The sequence below is a fragment of the Lissotriton helveticus genome, chromosome 8, assembly GCF_964261635.1.
Source record: "Lissotriton helveticus chromosome 8, aLisHel1.1, whole genome shotgun sequence".
NCBI lineage: Eukaryota > Metazoa > Chordata > Amphibia > Caudata > Salamandridae > Lissotriton > Lissotriton helveticus.
In genome coordinates, this window is record NC_136069.1 from 150,349,204 (window position 1) to 150,372,030 (window position 22,827).

General features: G+C 46.2%; 1 protein-coding gene across 4 annotated transcripts in view; it reads right to left on the minus strand.

Annotated features, from left to right (window-relative positions):
- BCL9 (BCL9 transcription coactivator) overlaps positions 1-22,827 on the minus strand; it is a 904,233-nt gene that overhangs the window by 21,872 nt on the left and 859,534 nt on the right. For all 4 annotated transcript variants that reach the window (XM_078656778.1, XM_078656780.1, XM_078656777.1 and 1 more), the window contains 2 exons: positions 17,281-17,380; positions 14,504-16,730 (listed from right to left, as the gene is read on the minus strand). In XM_078656778.1, coding sequence (XP_078512904.1) covers positions 14,504-16,730; positions 17,281-17,380 — 2,327 coding nt within the window. The remainder of the gene's footprint in view (positions 1-14,503; positions 16,731-17,280; positions 17,381-22,827) is intronic.

Genomic DNA, 22,827 nt, shown 5'->3' on the forward strand with positions numbered 1-22,827 from the left:
TCATTGCAATCGCCCTGCCTAGCGAGTCCGTGGTATCCAGCCCACATCGAATGGAATACCGTGCCGCATCTTGCCCCTCAGCAAGGGCTTGGGCGAGTTTAACCCTGGACTCCTCCGGGCATTGTGGCAGCACATCCGCGACCAGGTCCCACTGAGAGTGGGTATAACGGCCCAAAAGGCAAGCGGTGTTGACCGACCGCAACCCTAAACAAAGTGAGAACATCTTTTTTTCGTACTGTTCATACCTTTTGGATTCCCGATCAGGGGGGAGCTGTCAGGAATGCGGTCTGGGAATTAGAGGCCTGGATTACCAGGCTCTCGGGGGTGGGGTGGGTGGATAAGAAACTAGGGTCGGCCGGGGCCGGCGTCTGGCCACGTTCCTATCTACTGGGGGACCTGTAGCGGGCCTGGACCAAGTGCCCAACAGAATGTCAGTTAAGGCCTCATTGAACGGCAGTAGAGGCTCTGAAGAGCTTGCCTGCGGTTTGAGGACCTAAGTGAGGAGGTTAGTCCTCACGGCTGCGACAGGGAGCTCAAGAGCCAAGGCCTTGGCTGCCCTCGTCAACACTACACTGTAGGCAACCCCCTCCTCCATAGCCACAGTAGGAGGGGAGACAAATCGAGTGTCGGGCGAAGTGTCCAAACCACTGGCCTCCCCTAGTTCATCTGCCCAGTCCTGAAAAGACTGGCACTCCTGTGCCAGAGGGTCCTCAGACCCCTCCCAATCCGCCTCGCCCTCCATCTCCTGATACGCAGGTTCAAATGATGGGGCCGGATCATAGAAGAATTGCTCTTCTCTGGACGTCAAAAGTGGCGTCGATCGACCCCGTTCCGAAGTCCGGAGGGGGGAGGCGGTGTTTGGGAAATCGGGGATGACTTCGTCCGGGGACGGCGTCAGAGGCGACACCCTAGGGGTCGGCGCCAGCGGAGGGGTCATTAGGTCGACCAGCGGCAACCCGGATCCGACGGATCCAGTGGGGCCCTGCAGCGTAGGGCTCGAAGTCGCCGGGGCCGAAGCACCCGACGGCACCGGGGCCGAAGACACCGGCCCGCTAGGGCCCCCAGACGAACCCCCGGGGCCCGAAGGCACCTCCGAAAGGCCCGTAGGAGAGTGATTCCTCATGGCCACAAGGAATGCGGAGATCTCCTCCGGCGTCGCGTCCAGCCCAGGGACTGGCGGGTATGGAGCTGGCCGCGGTGCCTGCGTCGCCCGAACACCCGGCCGCGTCGCGGGGAGTCAGAAGAGCAGTGTTGCTTCTTCGACTTCTTGTGCCTCTTACCCGAGGACTTGGAGCCCGACGAGTGGTGTCGACTCGCCGAGCTGTGATTACTCTAGCCCCGCGACCGTTCCCTCGACCTCCTCCTGGACCGGGACCTCGAGCGGCGCGGGGCTTACTGCCGGAGCTCGAGGCGCTTATGGGACCGCTCTCGTCTAGCTTTCGACGTCAAGGCCCGGCAGTCAGGGCTTGACTTGTCATTGTGGTCGGCCCCTAAGCAATACAGGCACCGGTGATGGGGGTCAGTAACCGACATCAGTCGGCTGCAGTTGGCGCAGGGCTTGAAGCCAGGCATCCCTACCGGCACCGATGGAGTTGTTCAATTCGAAAAACAGATCAAAAGGATCGAAAAAGTTTAGTCAAAAAATTACTAAAGGGTACCACTGTTTCCAGATCTGCGCTTGCTGGCGCGGAAAAAAGAACCGACGTCAGCAAGCGAGGGCGGCGTCTAAGTACTCCGGCGATGACATCCCGTCGTCGCCGACGACGGACGCGGAGCCGCAGACGACGCCTACCGATGTGCAGGAGTACTGCTACGCAAAAATTTCCGGATCCAGACTGATGCCTGGGGATATTCTAAGGTAAGGAATCTAATACTAACCTGTTTCTTTCAGATATGGTGTTATACCAGCAGCAGAATAAGCTCTAGAAATGTGGGACACGCGATACAATGCTAACCTGGTCATTTAAACTGTTATCATGCGCTATTTATACCTTAAAGCAGCTGTTTCATCTAGCCATTGTTTCTCGCTTCCTTCTAACCCAGTTCTAGGACAAGTTCCATTAACATATGTATCAAATTAATTGTTAATTTTAAAGTTAATGTTACAAATTAGTTTTGAGCTGCTATTAAAGATGTCCAACAATGATTTTACAGTCAGGCCAGCATTTAAAAATGGCCACTCAAGATTGGTTTTACACTTTAGGGGCATGAAATTTACCAAAAGAAATATCCAGGAAATTCATTCTACAGCCTCTCAAAACCAGCAACATGGCTTTCCTAAGAAGCAAGGCCTTCCACAAATAGCAGTAGCCACTAGAAATGAACACCAGAAACTGCTTTTAAAATCAAGTAAACAAATGCCATCAACATTCCGCGGCACCACGTTAAAAACTGTGCATTTACACTTCTATTGTTAGAAGTGCCTTTTCTACTCAAAGTAATGATCTAGGGCAGGATTATGTTATTTACCCAGTAAGCATTTCTTCTTGGCATGTAGAGATATAGATTCACATGCTTTGCATACTTCTGCAATCTAGTGTTGAGTCCGGATGTTTGCAAGTTGTTTTTGTTAGAAGAAGTCTTTCCAGCCACGAGGTAGAGGACTTTTCCTTTCGGTGATAATGTGCATGGGTATCGACTCTATTGTTAGATTGTTTTACCGCAGAGGGTGAGAATGGAGTCAGTATGTGTAGAATAAAGATATTCATATGTATGAATGCAAATTAAGAACTACAACTACAGGAGACCGGGGAGGTGGGTGGGCGCATGTGAATCTTCAGCTCTACAAGCCAAGAACAGATGCTTACTGGGTAAGTAACATTATCCGTTCGAGGCATATGAGCTGTAGATCACATGCTTTGCATAGACTACATAGCAAACTCCCAAAGCAGTGGCTAACCCGTCGAAGTTGTTTGACACAGAGCCTGTTGTCTAGCTAACACGTCTACACAATAGTGTTTGGTGAATGTGTGCGGTGTTGACTATGTTGCTGCATTACAAATATCACCTATGGGAATATTTTCCAAGAAGGCCATAGCAGCCCCTATTTTGCTAGTAGAATGCGCTTAGGGGCTACTAACAAAGTTCTCTTTGCTTTAACGTAACATGTTTGGGTACATTTAACAATCCATCTTGCAATACAGACTTTGGTTCTTTCTATGTAGTAAGGCACATCTAACATCAAGTGTGTGTAGAGCTTGTTCTGCTACAGAATCAGGTTGAGGAAAGAACATGGGTAACTCAACCGATTGATATGAAAAGCAGAAACTACTTTAGGGAGAAATTTAGGATTGGACGAATAACTCCTATATCCTTCTGAAGTTAAAAGAAAGGCTCTTGTATAGTTAATGTCTGAAGTTCAACAACTCTTTAATGATGTTATCGCTATGAGGAAAGCAACTTTCCTCATAGGAATTGTAATTGACATCTGTGCATTGGTTCAAAAGGTGGACCCATTAGCCTTGTAAGGACTATGTTTACATTCCACTCTGGAGCAGGAGGAATTCTTGGTGGGATCACCCTTTTTAATCCTTCCATGAAGGCTGTTACCCTGAACAGAGATAAGTGTTTTCTATTTTGCAAGTATGCAGCTACGGCGGCTAGATGCAAATGAATGGATGTGTAAGTTAATCCACATTGCTGTAAATGCAACAGATAACAAATGATGTTCTGTACAGAAGCATCAAGTATTGTTGTTGTTACAATAGACAACAAACCGTTTCCATTCTAGTGCATATCATGTTCTAGTAGTAGGCTTTCTAGCCTCCTTGAGAATATTCATAGTTTGGTGGTAGTTGTAAATGACAAAACTACGACTTCAGGAGCCAAATTGCTAGGTTGAGTTCTCTGGGATTCGGATGTCTGATTTCTCAATGGCTCTGAGTGAGGAGACAGGGTGTGAGATGTAGCTTTTGATGTGGAACCACAGAGTTCTAACAGGGTGGTCAACCAAGGTTGACGAGCCCATGAGGGGGCTACTAAGATCAGTGTGAGGGACATTTGTCTGAGCTTCCGAACCAGTAATGGAATTAGTGGGAGAAGTGGTAAAGCGTAAGCAAATATCCCTGACCAATTCATCCATAGAGCTGGGTGTGGGAGCCTGGATGCGAAGTTTGAGCATTTTGCGTTGTGTACTGTGGCAAACAGCTATCTGTTGAAAACCCCATTTTAAAAGTAGTGTAGAAGAATTTGGGGATGAAGTATATAAATACATGTACAAGTTCTGACTCGTGTACTTGCTGCCTGTGTTTGCTGAGCATGTCTGCAATCTTATGGTCTATTCCTGGAATGTGCTCTGTCAGGAGATAGATTTTGTGGTGAATCTCCCTATTCCAAACGCTTTGTGCAAGGCGTGACAGCTGGAGAGAGTGAGTCCCTCCCTGTTTCTGTAGGTAGTACATTGATGTCATGTTGTCCGTGTGAACTAAGACAGTCTTGACTACAAGTTGGGTGAGAAAAATATTGAGTGCTAGGAACAATGCTAGAAGTTCCAGGTAGTTGATGTGGAGAGGTTTGTGACGGTCTGACCACAGCCCCTGTACTGTGTAATGTTGGAGATGTGCACCCCAACCTGTTAACGATGCGTCTGTTGTCAGTATCGTTTGTGGAATGGGGTCTATGAAAGGTCGCAGTTTTGCTAAGTTTTGAGGGTTTCACCACTGCAGAAAGCGATGGGTGCGGCTGTCTATCAACACTAGATTGGTTAATAGACCCTGTGATTGATTCCAATGACGCACTAGACATTCTTGCAGAGAATGCATGTGAAGCCTTGCATGAGGTACGATCTTAATGCAGGATGCCATCATTCCCAGCAGTTGCATGAAGACTTCAGCTGGTAACGATTGGTTGGGTTGAAATTGTAACAGCGTGGCCTGAATATTGTGAATCCTGGCTATATCTGGAGTGGCTGGAGCTTTGAGAGTGTTGAGGGAAACGCCCAGATAAGATTGCACTTGTGCCGGACACAGGTGACTTTTTGTGCATTTATTGTGAAACCCAACTGGTGAAGTAGGTGTACTGTTGTCTGAGTGTGTAGTATACAGTTCAGGTAAGTGCCCGCTTTGATAAGCCAGTCGTCCAGGTAAGGGAAGACCTGTATATATTGTCTTCTGAGATGAGCAGCCACTATTGCAAGACATTTGGTGAACACTCTGGGGGCTGTGGTGACGCCAAATGGAAGCACCTTGAACTGGTAATGTTTGCCTGCTATCACAAACCTGAGGGATTTGTGATGAGCAGGATCAATTAGAACATGAAAGTATGCGTCTTTTAGATCTAGAGGAGACAAAGTCGCCCTGCTGAAAGAAGGGAAGTACTTGAAGAGTTACCACATGAAAGTGCTCTGACAATATGCATTTGTTTAACTCTCGGAGATCTAAAATAGGTCTCAAGGAGTCGTCCTTTTTGGGAATCAGAAAGTAAAGGGAATAAACCCCTGACCCTTGTGGGACTGGTTCTTTAGCCTCTTTGAGTAATCAAAATTGCACTTCTTGTTGAAGCAAGTGCCTGTGGTCTTGTGATATTTTGTGAGATCAAGGGGGAATGTTTGGAGGATTGTTGATAAGCTCCAGGCAATAACCATGTTGGATAATTCCAAGCACCCATTTGTCTGTTATTGATTTCCAAATGGGGAGTAAGTGTTGAAGTCTTCCTCCGACAGGTGTGGAGGGAAGTATTGGGAAGTCACTGTTTACTAAAGGATGGGGAAGTGTGAGGTGTGGTGTTTTTACCTCTGCCCCTGGGACTGTTTTCCCCTATAAACTCCTCTGAAAAATACTCTTGTAAAAGATGATTGGGAATTGCTTTTGTAGGAGGAAGTGTTCTGGTCCGTGCATGTGGACCCTCCTCCTACCAAAAAGAACCTCTATTTGAGGGCGATTGGAGCACTCCCATTGATTTTGCTACATCAGTGTCCTTATTAATTTTTTCGAGGGCTAGATCGACTTCAGGGAAAAAAGATGTTTTTTATCAAAAGGTATATTCATGATGGATTGTTGGACTTCAGGTTTGAACCCTGATATCTGTAACCAGGCATGTCGTCGTAGTAAGATGCTAGTATTTACCTCCCTAGCAGCAGTGCCAGCTGCATTTAGAGTGCTTCTGATGGAGGCTTTATACATTATTTTGCCTTCTTGGACTAAATCCTGAGCCTTTGCCTTCTGCTCCTCTGGGAAAAACTGAATTGTTCCATTTCGTCTCAATGGGCTCTATGGTTTCCTGCTAGTAAGCCCTGCGTATTAGCAATACGCCATTGGTTAGCTGCTTGCGCAGCTACCAGTTAGCCCGAACATCGATCAGCTTCAATTCTTTATCTGGGGAAGGGGCATCCCCAGATGCTTGAGAATTCGCTCTCTTTCTACCATTTGATACCACTAAACAGTCAAGTGGTAACTGACCCTTAATAAAAATAGGATCTGTAGGGTAACATTTATATTTTGTATCTACTCTAGGAGTAAGGATTCTGGCACGAACAGGATCTTAAAAAATATCGCCTGAGCATAGGCAGTGTCAGAATGGACTTATGGAATCCTGGAGTATCAAGGAGAAAATAGTCCTCTAAAGGCTCTTTATGTAGCTCCACCCCATGGTATTCTGTTGCTCTAGCAATAAGCTCTTGGTATGACAGATTATCATCAGGTGGAGATGGCCTGGCAGGATAAAGATCTAGGTCTGTATCCTGTGGTGGATCAGTTGTGTAGTCCATCCAAGGATCTGGTAATTGTGCATCGTCAGTCAGTGTCACCTGTGTGAAAATGAGGTAGAAGAGACTGACTAGGTGTAACCTGTAATGGATCAACCTGTGTTGGAGAGGGAGGAGGAGGAGGAGATGGTGTATGGAAAGGACTAGTGCCTACACACTTTCTTCAGAGAAATTTTGCATGGGCTAGGATCATCAGAAAGCTTATGCTCAGATGGTATTTTAGCATGGATATGCCCTGTATCAGGGTGAATATACCGTTTTTTTCTGTTTTGGATAAAGTTTAGGGGGTACAGTATCTATGCTTTGATCCGGTAGTATTGTAGGTAAGTCTTTGCTTTTCGGCACCCAAGCTTTCAGAGTCAAGCCAGAATGTACTTTCGGTGCTGAGGGTTTCGACTCCGAGGGAAGTTGTGTTTCGGTATCGAAGGTTTTAGTTCCTTAGGCTTCAGTTTACAACCCATCTTGGATTTAGAGCAGGAAGATTTCAGCTAGGAAGTGGGCTTTGGCCGGCTTGGTCCTGAGCTGGAAGGCTTTCCAGACAGTTTTGGTGCTGAGCCATGAGGTGGAGCGTTGGTAACCTCTTCTCGGAGCTGACCTTGGCCTTGAGGTGGAGGTGGTGCTGAAACCTTAGAATTCTTAAAGACGATTGGGGGTGGGGGGGGGAAGGCGGGGTGTCATCGGTACTCAGAGTCAGACGCCGCTGAAAGCAGCTTTTCCTCTGCAGCTGATACCTCTTCCTGTTCGGAGTCTTCACCGAAGAGGTCCGGTGTCACATCCAACCCCTGCATCTCTTGATATCGAGCCAAACGTTCACTGAGTTTTCTTTGATCTGAAGCACTGGCACGCGTCGCAGTCTTGCTCGGGGGACAAGCACAAATTACACACTGGATAAGAGTCCGTACGTGGATATTTCACGTGGCAAAGGACAGAATTTAAAAGGATTCCATTCCATCGATGAGGAGCCAAACGGACGCGGATGGGCCGGAAGGCCGCCCGCAGATCTTCCGGTCAAAATGTCCAAGTTCCTTGAAACTCTAATTGAACCGTGGAAAGAGAAAGCGCCGTTCGAAAACAATACCATTGAGGTAGAAAGAAGTACGCACCGAGGGGGAACCCGAGGATCGACTCCTAAGCGAAGAGCAGCAATACCCGTCCGAACCCTATGTTGGAAACAAGCAATCTAAAAATGGAGTCCATGAGCACTATCACCGAAAGCAGGAGTCACCTACCTCGTGACTGGAAAGACTTCTTCGAACAAAAACAACTTGCAAACATCCGGACTCAACACTAGATGGCAAGAGTGTGCAAAGCATGTGATCTACAGCTCACATGCCTCGAACATTATAATTATTGGAGATGTAAATTACCTTTGGTAAAGCTTTGTCTGGTAGAGACCATCTAACCGCATGGATGAATTTCGAGCAGTACCCCTGAGCACAGGTAGGTTGCGTCGTCCGTGCCGGAAATTACATGCATGGTGCCTATATATGCACCAACTCCGAACGCTGAATTCAGTTACTTTAACGACTTCCACTGGTGTGAAAAACTAAGGCCCCGAGAAGGGTGTTCCCTACAGCATAATCTGTTTGCAGAGAAGGGAGAAAGGGAGAGGCAGTAAGGAATATATGGCTTGATGCAGTCTCTACCAGATAAAGCAATACCGAAGGTAAGTAACTGATAGAGACTTCTAGCCATAGATTCCTTGCCTTAGAATAGATTCACAAGCAATACGTCCCTGGAGGTTGGACGGTGAATCCAATTAAATCAGAAAGTACTGCTGGACCTAACAGGCGAAGTGCCTGTCACGACAGACCTGACTGTTCAGTCAAAAGTGTGATGAATGTGTGCAGTGAGGCCCACGCTGCTGCCCGACTGATGTCCAGGGCCGGAACGACATGGGCTAACACAGTGGTCATTGCTTTGGGTCTGATGGAGTTAGTTCGCAAGCCCTCAGTGAGTTGCTTTTTGGCCAATGCTTAGCAGATCTTGATGCATGGGACAATCATTCGCAAGACGGTCCTTTCTGCACCACTTTCCCTTTTTATCATCCCACATAGCCAAAGGATATCCTTTCATGCGGTCAATGTAGAACGACAACGCTCTTTTTGGGTCCAGACAGTGGAGTCTCTGCTCCTCTATAAGGGGTGAGGTGGAGCAAAGAAGGTAGGCAGGATGATATTCTGGCCCACATGGAAGGCAGTCATAACCTTTGGAAGGAAAGAGGTACTTGTCTGAGAACAAGCTTGTCCGGATAGAAGCTAGTATGATGTGCATGACCTCCCCTGCAATTCGCTGACCCTCCTGGCTGATGTTGTGGCCACTAAAAAGGCAGTCTTTAAGGTCAAGAGCCTAAGATCAATTGTGCAACGGCGCACATGGTGCACATGAGAAAGGCAAAGACCAGGTTGTGGTCCCACTGAGGCATGTTGAATGGCAAAGGTGGAAACATGTGTTGCAGGTCTTTAAAGAGCATAGCCACAAAAGAGGACAAAACAGAAGGTTGGTCCGGTAACCTCAAGAATGCTGAAATGGAGGGAGGAGCTACGCTACGATCCAGGATGGCTGCTTAAGCTCCCGGCTCCGTCGACCTCGCATATCCTGTCATTTATCCTTTACCTACGCCGGACTCCCGTGTGTATGAAGCTCGCCTGATACCGGTGGTGCAATCCCGGACTCCCTAACATACTGGGTGGCGGAGTTATGTTGTGTTCCATTTTCGGCCTACTCCAGGGCTGAAGCCGGGACCTCGATTTCTAGCCCATCCGGGCTGGAATTGATCAACAGCGGCTGTGGAACCAGTGTTTCGTCCGGTCTTCCGTACTCGGATCTTTTTCTGCATCTCCGATCTGCAATCCAGTTACCAGCTGGCACTGAGGACTCGGTCTTATGACACGGGGTGTGCATCGTGCGCCGCGGTCGGGGGCCGCTCGCCCGGAGACCCTGCTGGGGACGGCAGTGTTGAAGGGGGGCCCCCCGCGGTCGGCGAAGGAGTCGTGATCACCAGCTGAGGGAGCGCCTGCTGTTGCCATCGGCTTTGTGTGTGCCTGGAGCCTCGGAAGTGAGTCTGGGGCTCGAGTCCTGCTTTGTCTCTTTGGGGGGGGGGGGGGAGATGGAGAGGACAGATGGCGCACCATCGTTGAGGTCCGTGATGGCCGCCATTGGGGCGCTCCACTCCCAATTCACAGTTACGTATGACCGAATGTCAGAAACGCTGGGAAGTATCTGCTCACGACCGGACGATGATGCTGCGGCACACGATCAGCATTCTGTGGTTCCAGTGGAAGATTTGGCCTACTGTTCTGAGGTTCCCGCGCGGCAGCCTGACTCAGCTCGCGTCGATGATTTTGGCCTCGTGAATGTTGCACCTAAGACCGTAGTTAGCTTTCCCGGTATGCCTCCTGCTCGGCGAAACATCGTTGCCGAAGGATTTGATCGCCAAGAACAGCTCTTTGGTGACCGTCGGAGAGGTCTGCTTATCTCCTTCATCTTTCCCCGTTGGTCCTGTGGATGCCGCCATCTTGTATCCTGTCCTCGGTCCGATTCAGCTGCTTCGAACTGCTATGGACGTTTCGATTACCACATGAATACTGTGGCTTGGTTGGCATGGGTTTTCATAAAGAATCGCACTGGTCAGGGCTGACTTCATCTTGTATCCTGCCCTAGATCCGATGCCACTGCTTTGTACTATCTGGGACGCTTCGCTTTCTGCGAGATTGCTGGCTTTGGCGACGTAGATTATCGTGCAGAACCGAACTGTCATGGTTGTCTTTGACTTTTGGGGTTAGCTACGCTTTGTGATCCATGCCGGGATTGTACTGTGTATCTCACTGGGAGTCGGGTGGTTTTGGTTGAGGTCCTCCCCATATTGGTGCTTAATACTTGCTTTTAATAATGGACAATATGTTTTGGGGAGGTCGCTAATGGCGGGGGGTATAGGTGGCCGGGAGTATGTTTGTTCTTCTCCTCCTCCGCTTTCTTTCTTTCCCTTCTTTGGGGTGTTCCGGGGCGACAGGCACGCTGTTAGTGGGGTAGGCTGTAGCCATTACAGGGGTGCAGGGTGGCGGGTGTTGGGGGGGTTTGTTATTTTAGTTTGTTTTGTTCTATGGTCCCCTTTCTTACTTTCCTCTTTCTTTGGGTAGGGTTTTTTCTCCCTTACAGTAGGGTTGGCTGTCTCTCCTTATCTTTTTTCTTTCTCTGTTTGGCGTCTATACTTGCCTATACCTTACTGTCTCCGGAGGGTGGGTTTTCGGGAGGGTGTGCTCGCTAATCGCTTGCTATTACATTGTCTTTTATTCCTCGTCAGCCTCGGCGGGCATAGTGTGCCCAAGGTTCATATTGCTCATCACCTGGACTTGTTTGCACTGCGGGGTACCTCCCCCCCATCTCTTCTTAACTTCATGTTATGGTGTGACGCCACCGATAGTACAGCCACTTCTGCTTCTTTAGAACTTTAAAATTAAACCTTTGATATCCTGCTGTGTTCAGGCATATACAATCACATGCTGTATCTGTATTGTCGATATTATTTGGTCGTATATACGTACATGACTCCTGATCTGATTCCTGTGTTTGCGGCCGGCCTCTGTGGTTGTAGGCCTGCGCTTGTCATACTTTGATCAACTCAATAAAGGTTTTTATAAAAAAAAAAATTTAAAAAAAAAATGCTGAAATGGCAGAGAGATAACCCTGCCCTTCTAGATAAGGGTGCAGAAAGGGGCTCAACGGTGTGGGAAGCATATCATAACACAAACTTGTCCTAACAGCAGGCATAGGATGCCTGGCTGCCAAAATAACAGTACAGACTTCGGAGGAAGGTTGAAAGCTTTCAACTGTCGCCACTAATCTCCACACATTTAGGTGGAGGGCGTGTAGGTTCGGATGCAGAACCCTCCCCTGTTGCTACAACAGAAGATCCTCCAGAATGAGCAGTATGACTGAAGGATTGACGGTAATGCTCAGCAACACTAAACCAGACTCTCCGTGTCCAATCCAGAGATACTAGAAGGGCGGGACCGGTTTTCCTGATCTTTTTGCAAACTCTGGGCAGTAGTTGTTTCGGTGGAAAGGAATACAGAAGGCCAGAACTCCACTTGAGACAAAAAGCAACTCCAAGCTAGAGTTGCATTGGAAACTCCAGGAAGCATGGAGCCGTTAGACACCAGACAACGCCCATCTGGATCCATGTCAGAGTTTGGAATTATGACGTGGGTGGGGCTCATTTGGTGCGGAGGGCAAATCTGCCGGCATGGGTCCAGTAGGGGCCCCTCCCGGGTCCATGAGGCCCAAAGGCACTCCAGATGGGCCAGCCAATTATCAGGCGCATGGCCTCATACAACTACTCTAGCAGAGCGGGGCTGCTCCAGCAAAATAGGGGAAGCACCGAGCCGACCCAGGTTCTGGTTATCTGGACTCGCGGGCCTGGATTGTCGAGGCTCTAGCCTCTCATCAGAAAACTCAGACGGACGCATAAGGAGTCGTAGATCTATTTGACTTTTTGAGCTTGTGGGACTTCCCCGATGACTTGGATTGAGAAAACGACGGCCAGGAAGGGCTCTGAGAATGGTTCTGGGACCTTCCAAGAGAACAGGACCTTGAGCGTTGAGGAGTTGATCGATGTCTGGCAGTGAGGAGCTTTAGGGAGCGCTACCTCAGTGCCATGGATTGCATGGCCCGGCAGTCCTCACAGGTCTTGGAGTCGCGGTCCCGCTCCAAGCATCACAAACACACCAAGTGGGGGTCTGTCACTGACATTTGCTGGTGACAGGGCCCTTATGGTTTGAAATCAGACAGTTCCTTAGGTGACATGACCTCACACAAGGAGGAAACGCTCAACAAAGATTGACAAAATGTAGCTCATAAAAGATTGGCGCTACCTGGCGCCGAATTTAAAGAACCAACGTCAGCGCGTAGAGGTGCTTCCTATATAGGTACCACACACGTCACTTCCGGCGCTGAGAAGGCGGATCCAAATGATCCCACCTACAAGCGCACTACTCTAAAATCTGCTGGATCCAATGTGACGCTCAGGAATATTATAAGTTAAGGAATCTGTGGCTAGAAGTCTATATCAGATTATAAATTATGCAACATCCATAATACTAATCTGCTGACTGAGGTGGTCCCATCACAGAGAATGGGATCAAAACAGCGCTGAGGGAACTAGGGAGGAATAAATTGCCAGGCATCGATGGCCTCTCCACTGAATTCTACCAGATGTACATCTCGTTGCTGGCGTCGCTTTTGGTCGAAGTGTACCTGAAAGTGTTAGACAAAGGTTTGCTCCCCATAACGACTAGGGAGGCCCTGATTATTTTTATTCCCATGCCGGGAAGGGAGGCCCTGTATGTGTCCTAAAACAGACATCCCTGTATGCTGAACTTGGGTTAATGGAATCCTTAGCAGAGTCTCTGCTGACTGTCCAGGCCTATATCTGCGGTCTCTGATGCATCCCAATCAGATTGTTTTTATTACCACCAGGAGCACATTCTTAAATATTTGGAGGCTATTTCAAATCCTTAAGAGGGCTGACTGGGAACACCACCCAGACTCTCTGGTTTTGTCGATCAGCCTACAAAAGGTGTTCAAACACAGTGAACTGGAACTACCTATGGGCAGTGATGTGACGTATGGCCCTGGAAATTGGATGGGAAAGACGGGTTGTGCTCTACACATCTCTCCAGGCGACAACTAGCACAAGACATGACAAAACTGAGGGTATAATGGGAGGATGCGGATGGTGCGACAATGCTAGAACTAAGGGACACGGAGAGTTAATACATTGTGGCTCAAACTCGAACCATAGCCAGGACTACCAGATTCAGATATACACAGTTTAATTTCTTACACACCAGCTACCTTGCAGGTTGAATGCCATCTGCCAAACTACAGACAAAATGTGACCATGGTGTGCATCGGGTGACACAGACTTCCTACAAATGTCCTGCCCTGTTATAAAGGGATTTTAGCAGGAGGTTACTGCAAGCTTAGGGAAAATATACATGGGGCTCCCCTGCTTATAATATATGCTATTGGGCCTGTAAATTGCCCGATTTAAAAAATGGTTAATACCAGGTTCATGAACTTGACACTGGTGCTGGCCCGTCGCACTATATCAATCCATTGGAGTTCCCTTGAGGGCTCCCCCTAGTGTCAATGGAAAAAAAGGTGAAAAAATGGGCAGGAGCAAAGGTCACTGCTTTGTTTAATGAGAAACGTGGAACTTACACAAGCACCCTTATAGCCCACCTTTGGAATGAACTGGTAGACACCTTTGCTGAAAGTGATAGATAAGCTTATTCATATTATCCGGTTTCTTCTGGATATAGAGCTGGGAGGGCATCCACGGCGTCATATTGCAAACTATGCCCAGACTACCCGGGGCTGGTGGAAGGCAGTCAGTGTATGTACAGCTGTGTAGTTTCGACTGACTCATGATGTGTAAGCTACAGACAAATGGACCAGGCGATGTTTAATGTCTTTTATTCTGTTTATTAAGTTTTTATGCTTTTAATGTGCTATTCGTGAAATCACTTGACCCAGACTCCAGCTAATCAATGCATTTAACATGTACGATGATGAAATTACACATAAAAAAAACCAATGAGCATGCATAACCTGTTGATGACAAAACTTGAAAGCAACAAACACGTTTTTAAAAAAATACTATTTTGCTAAGCAGCTTGCGCTCAAGAAAACGTCTGTTACTCCAATGTTAATCCTAACAAATTTCTGTTCCTACAAGTAAAGTGCCAACTATGGCAATAAACAGTGGAAAACTACTATTAGAGAGCAGCGACAACTCACCTGATTCAACATTTCCCATCATGGCTGGTGAGGAGATGCCTATAGGTTGTTTGTGAGGGATTGGAGGGATTCCTGGACTTTGCATGGGAGGCTTTGGAGAGGACGTCCACCCGGGAGAGGGTACAGGGAGGGATGGAGACTTTAGATGGACTGGGGATGCAGCAGCAGACCCTAAAATAGGGGGTGATTTAATGGAAGCGGCAGCTGCAGCAGTAGGGCCAGTCAACATCCCAGCCAGCTGTGATGGAGTTTGAGGAGACTTTAGATTCCCAGATGGAGAGCCCAGCATTGGAGACTGGACCTGGCGCATGGTTGGTGATTTCAGAGGATTGACTCCAGGAGAGTTCACCTGACTGCCTGCAGCAGACACACTATCGGAAGGCTTACGTCCCAAGCCACGCTGACCAGGGGGTGCAACACCAAGGCTGCCCGAATTACCAATGGGATTAAGAGGTAGTGGTGGCATGTGGCTGAGTCTATTGTTAGTCCTTTGGTCAGGGCCCATTTGTTCTCTGGGATTCCGTAGCACGCCACCTGGATTCTGAGACATGGGGAAAAAAGATCTGGATCCCATTGCAAACTCTGGTTGGGAGTGGTCACCAAACTGCGAAGGAAGCATTTTCTGCTGAGATGGATGCATTTCATGACCACCAGCTCTCATTTTCATAATCTCTTCCTGGACCATGCCTGCCTCTCTCATTTTTTGTGACAGCATTTGCTGGTTGGAGTTCATCATGTTTATATCCATCTTCATATTCATGTTTCCGGGTCCCAGCCCAAATTCTACATCCCTTCCTGGGCCCATTGGAGTAGGCATGCCTTTATGGAACTCCGGCCTAGAGGGACTCATGGACCCCTCTCTTGACATTCGTGGGAACATGTTACTTCCAGGCTCCATGCGTCTCTGCGGGGGCATCCCTCTATTCATTTCCATACCAGGCCTAATGTTCTCCATACCCATTCCAGTAGCCATACTCAGCTGCTTCTCAGACATCTGTTGTTGGAATATTTCCTCTTGTATAGACTGAGGGTTTGGGAACCGTTCACCTCGGCCAGGCCCACTAAAGACTCCTCGTCCAGGTGGGAAGTTTCGTCCATCTGACATTTTTGGCACATCTTCTGGCCAATTGACTCCGGATAGCCCAGATCTAGTTTGCTGGTTGGGAGCGCTGGGGCTCTCCATGTCTGGGTTCATCATACCTACAAATCCAGGAAGCCGCTGCATAGGTTCCCCGGGAATATTTGGATGGGGTGCCATACCCTTTGGAAGATTATGAGGCATGTTCATTCCTTCAGGGAAAGGTTCAGGCCCACCTGGACCCCAACCTTCACCTGGATTCATCTGGTATGGTGGTGGTGGACCTCTCACAACCCCTCGTGGTCCATGCTGATGTAACATCATATCCTGCAAGGAACGCTGGTGGACAACAACCTGTTCTTGCTTTCTCCTCTTTTCCTCATAGAATTCTTGCTGCAGTTTTAGCCAGGCCACTTGTTCTGGTGTCATATGGTCGAGATGGTCACCAGACTGTGGGTTCATAAGCTGTGGCACCATGTCCTCTGGAGAAAAGGGCATGTCCCTAGGTCCCTGAGGACCAAACGGAATCCCACCATCAATGGGGGGTGCAGATCCTTTACTTAAACTTTGGGACTGAGCCATCATAGCCTGTAATGGGCCTTCCGGTTTCTTCTGAGAACCATCCAGCAGTCCAGGAAGCTGCTGAGGACCTCCGCTTTGGCCTGCACTTTCTTTAAGAGCAAATTCCCGCTCATCTGGGAAAAGCATACGCTGAATATCTCTCAGAGTCTGTAAGGAGCGCTCACGGTGTTCCAGCTGCTCCTGTGAAAGTCCATCTGGATTTTCTCCTATGTTTAACAGATCCCCACCAGATACCTGCTGGGAGGATCCTTTTGGTTCTGCTTTGGAGTCAACTGGAGGGGCACCAGTCCCCTGGGGTATTGGGCTAGGTTCTTGGTTGTCAGGAGATGTTTGCCTAGATCCTTCGGATTGCAACAAGGGAGCATTTACAGGACTTCGGGAAATTTTACTTTCCACTGCAGCAGTGTCCTGATCAGGTGAACAATGTGAGTCTGTTGGTTTGGAAGGAGGGTCTGGAATTGGTGTGTTGGACTGCTGTTTGATGGTTGGTGATTGGTGTTGCTCTTGAGAAGCTGGAGACTGAAGTTGTGGTTTCTGATCAGTTCGAACAGTGGTGCTTTGAATATTCTGAAAAAGAAAAACAAAAGGAATGTTCAATCAAGTAAAGTAGCTTTGCCACAAGCTTTACTCAATCTTAATCATTTCATAATTCTGCAATATCAGTTAACTGTCTATGAACTACACAAAAAGTAAAGTGTTTTGCATTAGACTAGCTGGATGAACTAAGTATAAGAAAATATGCAAATATTCACAAAACCTAAAAGCAGGAGTTGTTTAAGGAAACTTGCAGAATATCATGGGAAATATTTGAGAAAAGAAACAATGCTTAAGTAGTAAAATGCATATTGCAGCAGAGAAAAACTCAATCACAATGATCTAAACTGATAAAATAATTTTTCCTCGTTCCACATAGTGATTCCAAACTACCTGGTGGAAGATTACTTCCAACAAGTTACCTGTACGGTAGGCAGATTAGTATGAAAAAACATTATTCAGACCAACACTTTATAAGAAGACTATCATCAAGTATGAGCTAAAAAAAATCCCAGGAAAACAAGTATTCAGAAAAACCTTATTCCACTAGCTGAAAAATAAAGTCATAGCTTAAAAAACATACCATAGCTGCAGCATTGCGTTCAGCTTTGCTGTTTGTGGTGCTTTGAATATGAAATAAAACAATAGATTCAGCGTGCCCTCTAAGCACAGCTTCAGCAGCTCTGAAAAACAGAAAAAGGGCCAAGACATTCAGCAATTGTAAAAGACATTGAGCAATTGTAAAATAAAAACACAATCATATTGTAATGATTGAAGAGAGTTAGATCTTTATAAATTATATAAAACTTTAAATGATTGATGTGTTGAGAGCCTTCCAGCTGCACTGCTCAAAAATATCAGATTTCCTGGGAATGCCCAATTATTGTAATATATCGGTGATAGATACACAACATATGGATCCCAAGGTGGGTCTTCTGGGGATTATGGATGGATGAGTGGTCTCTATAGGTGAAAGATCGCTGCAGGGATCAGATTCTTGGTAGCAAAGTGGGACACTGCTCCCTATTAAGTAGTATGAAGTCTCCATCCTTCAGAGCCTAGTCTAGACTGACTAAAGTGCTGTGACAGCAAAGGAGATTTATACATGGAGAGGGTGAGTAAATAAAAATCAGACGATATGGGCCCATGGTCCTCAGGTTGTATAGTCATCGGGGATGCAAACTGACAACCCTAGCCACCTATGGTGTTTGTTAGCTTAATACAATCTGCTACACTTCAGGATTGCTTGGAAATGTCTTCTGCCTTTCTATATGCCCCTGTTATAATGCTGTGTAATGTTAGTCTGTTTTACACAACAATAAACAGATGTATGAAAAAAGAATGGATGCTGCATTAATGTTACTTTCTGGAATATCACCATTTAGAGGTCCAGACACTCAGATCAGGCGTAAGTCAGCCTCTCCTAGTAGCTGCACTCCTATACGCTTAAATAGATTTTACTTCCGCCTGGTTCACTTAATAGTAAATTAATCACTGATCCACCCTTGTCAAACTGTGCTGACACACTCCAAACACCCAATAGTAGCAATGCACTTTGTGAGTAGAGCTAAAGAAACAGGTCACCACATCCAACCATCTTCCCAAATCCGGTCTTATTTAGATTGTTTCCTACAAATGTAGGAGAGTTCGTTGCAAGTATCACCTCTCGGAGTACTTTCATACGGGGAAGGGGGCACTGCCTGCTCTTTATACAAAGTATGCAAAAAATTAAAACCATTTTGGCTTCTGTTTTATTGTATTGAGGCACATTTATTAACATTTCATGATAACAGTATTTTCACATTCACTTATGAAGGAGCAATAGTGAGCATTGCAAAGGAACATCTTGGACGAGGGGAGCAATTCCAAAAGCCAAGGTATTTTAGAACCTTATAAAAACTTCCCGCGGTAGGGCAGCTCTGAAGGTCCACTTCTTGGGAGCCAGGTATTGAAAGGAACACCCACGCAATCTGATCAGGTATTATCTGGGGACCTAGTCCAGCAAAAGGCATGAGGAATGAAGCTGTTTGGTAGGGTGAGAAGGACAAATCAGGTGTCTGAGTTAAGTAGGGCCAGAACTGGACATGGATCTGCAGGTGAAGCAGAGTGCCTTAAATTGAATGTGCTTGACAATCTGGAGGCAATGAAGGTCCCGGACCATGTAGAGGGGAGAAAAACAAATGGAGCAGGGGGACTGCCTTATCAAAATTTAAAAACCTACTCCTGGGTGGAGGACAAGGGTAGTTGCCTGTTTGAGCCTGTTAAGGGTGGAGAGGACAAGGGTAGTTGCCTGTTTGAGCCTGTTTGAGACTGACAAGGACCGGGGCTAGAAATGCTGCCCTTTTTCTCATTTGGCAATACCCAGCCCACACGATCCACATCCACAAACAGAGCAACACACTCACACCAAATGTACACCACGCACAACACTATGCACAGATTAATGTACCAGCATGCACCACCAACCAAACAACATCTACACACCCTCCTATCCCAACTACCACACATATCCACCATCACCCACAAACAATACACAACTCTATCCTATACCACTAACCAATACACATCACTTACACAACGCCAATCAACACCATACATAACTACATCCCATTCAGACACACTCTCCCTGCTGTAATTACACCTACTAGACCACCTTTTATCTCCTACTCTACCCCTCCTTGCATTATCTGACACCTTTTACTATACCGATCCCCTAAAACAAACTTTTCTAAACACTTTCCTCTGAGTCCTCCCCTCCAAAACTCCTTGTTACTCATTCAAAAGCCTCCTATTACTAAGACGTAAAAAAAAAAAAAAAAATCTTTCCCTCTTTTATCCCTCCACTATCCTTTTTAATAGAAATTAACAGACTAACATGTTCACTTCTCAAATTCCATAATAAACTATAGTAATATACTACCCAAATAACTGAATAACATATCCACTACTCAAATTACTTCATATTTTTTACTATACTCATTTTCAACAGTAATTCTTTATGGGTTCCTGAGTAGAGTGCTACTCGCCAGAAAAGCGATTCAACACCCATCAGGGGTAACAAGTGCTATATGAATGCAAATCTTTCTTCCCCTTTTATCCCTCCACTATCCTTCTCTCACCAAGTAACAGACTAATATCCACCACTGAAATTACCTCATATTTCACCATGTTAATTCACCACTAATCATTTATAGGCTTCCTGAATAGCGTGCGTCAACAAGCGATAAATAAATACAAACCTTTGTCCTCCTATCCTTCCACTTAAAATGTACTTGCATGTTTCACTATACTAATTCATCACTAATCCTCTATGGGTCCCGGAGTAGCGTGCTACCCACCGAAAAAGCGCTACGACGCCTCGTCAGGGGTAGTAAGCGCTATATAAATGCAATTACAATACAAAACAATATGTTCCCAGACTTATTTATGGTGCCTAAGAATAAACGTTTCCTTGCCTGTAACTGCAGCTGTGCAGCATGTTGCATTTTTTTCCGGTGACTTGAATCAATGTCCATATCTCGGATACAATACAAGCAGCAATAGAAGCTACATACTTCAAATTCTCATCAAGTACAAGAATTCTTTTAAAAGGGCTGCTAAAGGGAGAGAAGGTAGGGTTCCATGAGAATATATTAAAGTGTAAACTCTGGAGAACTATTGTTCTACTCTCCACCACTGGAGCTTTCACAAATTCAAATGCTTATATCACATTTAGTAGGCAGTACATAAAAAGAAATAGGGAAGGTCAGGATAGGCTCACTAGGTGCAGAGATGAGGCCTGCCTGCCGCACTTGCAGCCAAAGCACCCAGTCGCTGCTACGCTTCTCGTAGAAAGAGCTAAAACTCAAACCACAAACATTTGCTTTTCTTTCCTGTGGCAAACGCTGACCTGCTGTACTTTGTGGCCTTAAGACGCCCTTATTCATTGTCAAATCTCTAAACAGTTTATTGGTCACTCTGAAGAATATTGTATTTTCAATACATAGAAAGAAAAATGTAAAGATGGTATCCAAGGTAGTTTAGTCCAAGTATATTCTTTATTTGGTAAGAGATCTAGTAAACACCTCCAGCTTACACGTCAGCTTCAGAGCTTTAACCACCCTTCACTTTAAAGCATAACATTCCACCCATGCAGAAAGTTCTATGTTCTATTACAAAATAAAGACAGCTCTACACATCTTCCCCCCTTATGCACAAAGGAAAAACGATTAAAAAAACAAATTGAAATAATCACCCACATTTCAATGTACAATGCTACATAGAAAAATAACAGTTTCAACAATTTAGAATCATATCCAATTATACATCAATCATAGAGAAATGGTTGAGGAGAAATGCATTTACAGACACTTCCTTTGCCCCAAGCAGAGCCATCAGCTAAAACAAGAATATTCTTCAGCTAAAACAAGAATATTCTTCTGGACAGCTATTACTTGAACAGGTTTTGAAAACTTGCTCTCACCATTGATCACTACTCCACCCTTCCTTGTTCCGACCGAATCTCCCTCTTTTATGTCTGGTACTTTAACAGCTTTTCTGTCATTATAATGACTAATGGCCGCCAATTGTCTTTGACATACATCACTCTCAACAGCAGTGCGATCAACCCACACACACTCCTTTAGCCAACCAGGCGCGTCCTTCACACCTGGCTCACGACCTTTAAAAGAGACAAATGGTGACACACCAGTCACAGAATGCGGTGTTACTCTATACGACCACACCATTTTTTTCAATTCTTCCAACCAAGACAATCCATTTGATTGGATAATAGTATTTTATCCATCAACAACCTGTTTATCATTTCTACTACTCCATTGGCTCATGGCCTGAACAATGCAACTCTTTCATGTTTGATTCCTAGTTCACTCAAGAAATCCACCATCTTCCTTGACACTAACTGTACCCCGTTGTCAGACACCAAGATCCTTGGAATTCCCTCATTCATAAATACTCTCTCCAAAAATCCCACAACTTTCAGTGACTATGCAAACTGTAGTTTCAATAACAAACCACTTGGAATGGTGGTCCACCAAAACCATCACAAACCTGTTGCGAAAACCAAGCTTGGAAACTGGACCCAAGAAATCAATTGCTACTCTCTCCCAAGGACGTTAGGGAAAAAAACTGCAACTCAAAGGAGGCTGTCTCACAACCTTAGTCTTATCACTGTTCTCACACGCATAACACTCTTTCACTACTCCCTCAATGGCACGGTCCATTCCTAGCCACCAGAAAGACCTTCGGATCCTCCTCTTCGTCATGTTCCTTCCCAGGTGACTCATGAGCAATGTCAATAATCTTCCTTCTAATCCCTACTGGTGGCACAAATGGACTCCTCCTTAACAACCTTCCATGACACACTCAACTCGTCACGTAATTGATGATAACCTTTAAAACAGACATCATTCTTCTGATCACCCCAACCTTCGGATACAAATTTCATAACCCGTTGCAGAATATTGTCCTCAGACACAGCAAACGCCCATTCTTCTTTATTGGGCGAAATTCCACCTTCTCACTCCCTACTGCACCAATCTCTTCATCCACCACATCTTCATCCTACTGCACCAATCTCTTCATCCACCACATCTTCATCCAACACTTATGCCACTGCATCAAGAGGTAATCTGGAGAAACTGTCGGCAACTAAATTGTTTAGGCCCTTCATATATTCTACTTCAAAATTGTACTCTAACACAGATAACATCCATCTAGAAAGTCTGTGTTACACTACCCTCCAAACATCACGGCTGAGGGAGATTGGGGTGCGAGGTGCAGCCCTGGATCTACTTACATCTTTCCTCACTCATCGAGTTCAAAGAGTGAAGCTGGTGGAGTTTCTATTTCCATCCCTCCCTGTGCAATGTGGGGTCCCTCAGGGGTCAGCACTTAGTCCGACCCTATTTAACATCTATGTGACCCCACTTGCCAGGCTTATTAGATCTTATGGGATGGAGATAGTCTCCTATGCGGATGACACCCAGATCCTCGTCTCTCTCTCCCAGGCTAGCGCCCAGACTGCCTCCAATTTTAGATCTTGTATGGAGGCAGTCGGTCAATGGATGATCTTGAATTCGCTTAAACTAAATGGAGAGAAGACGGAGGTGATGGTGTTTGGAGGGAATGA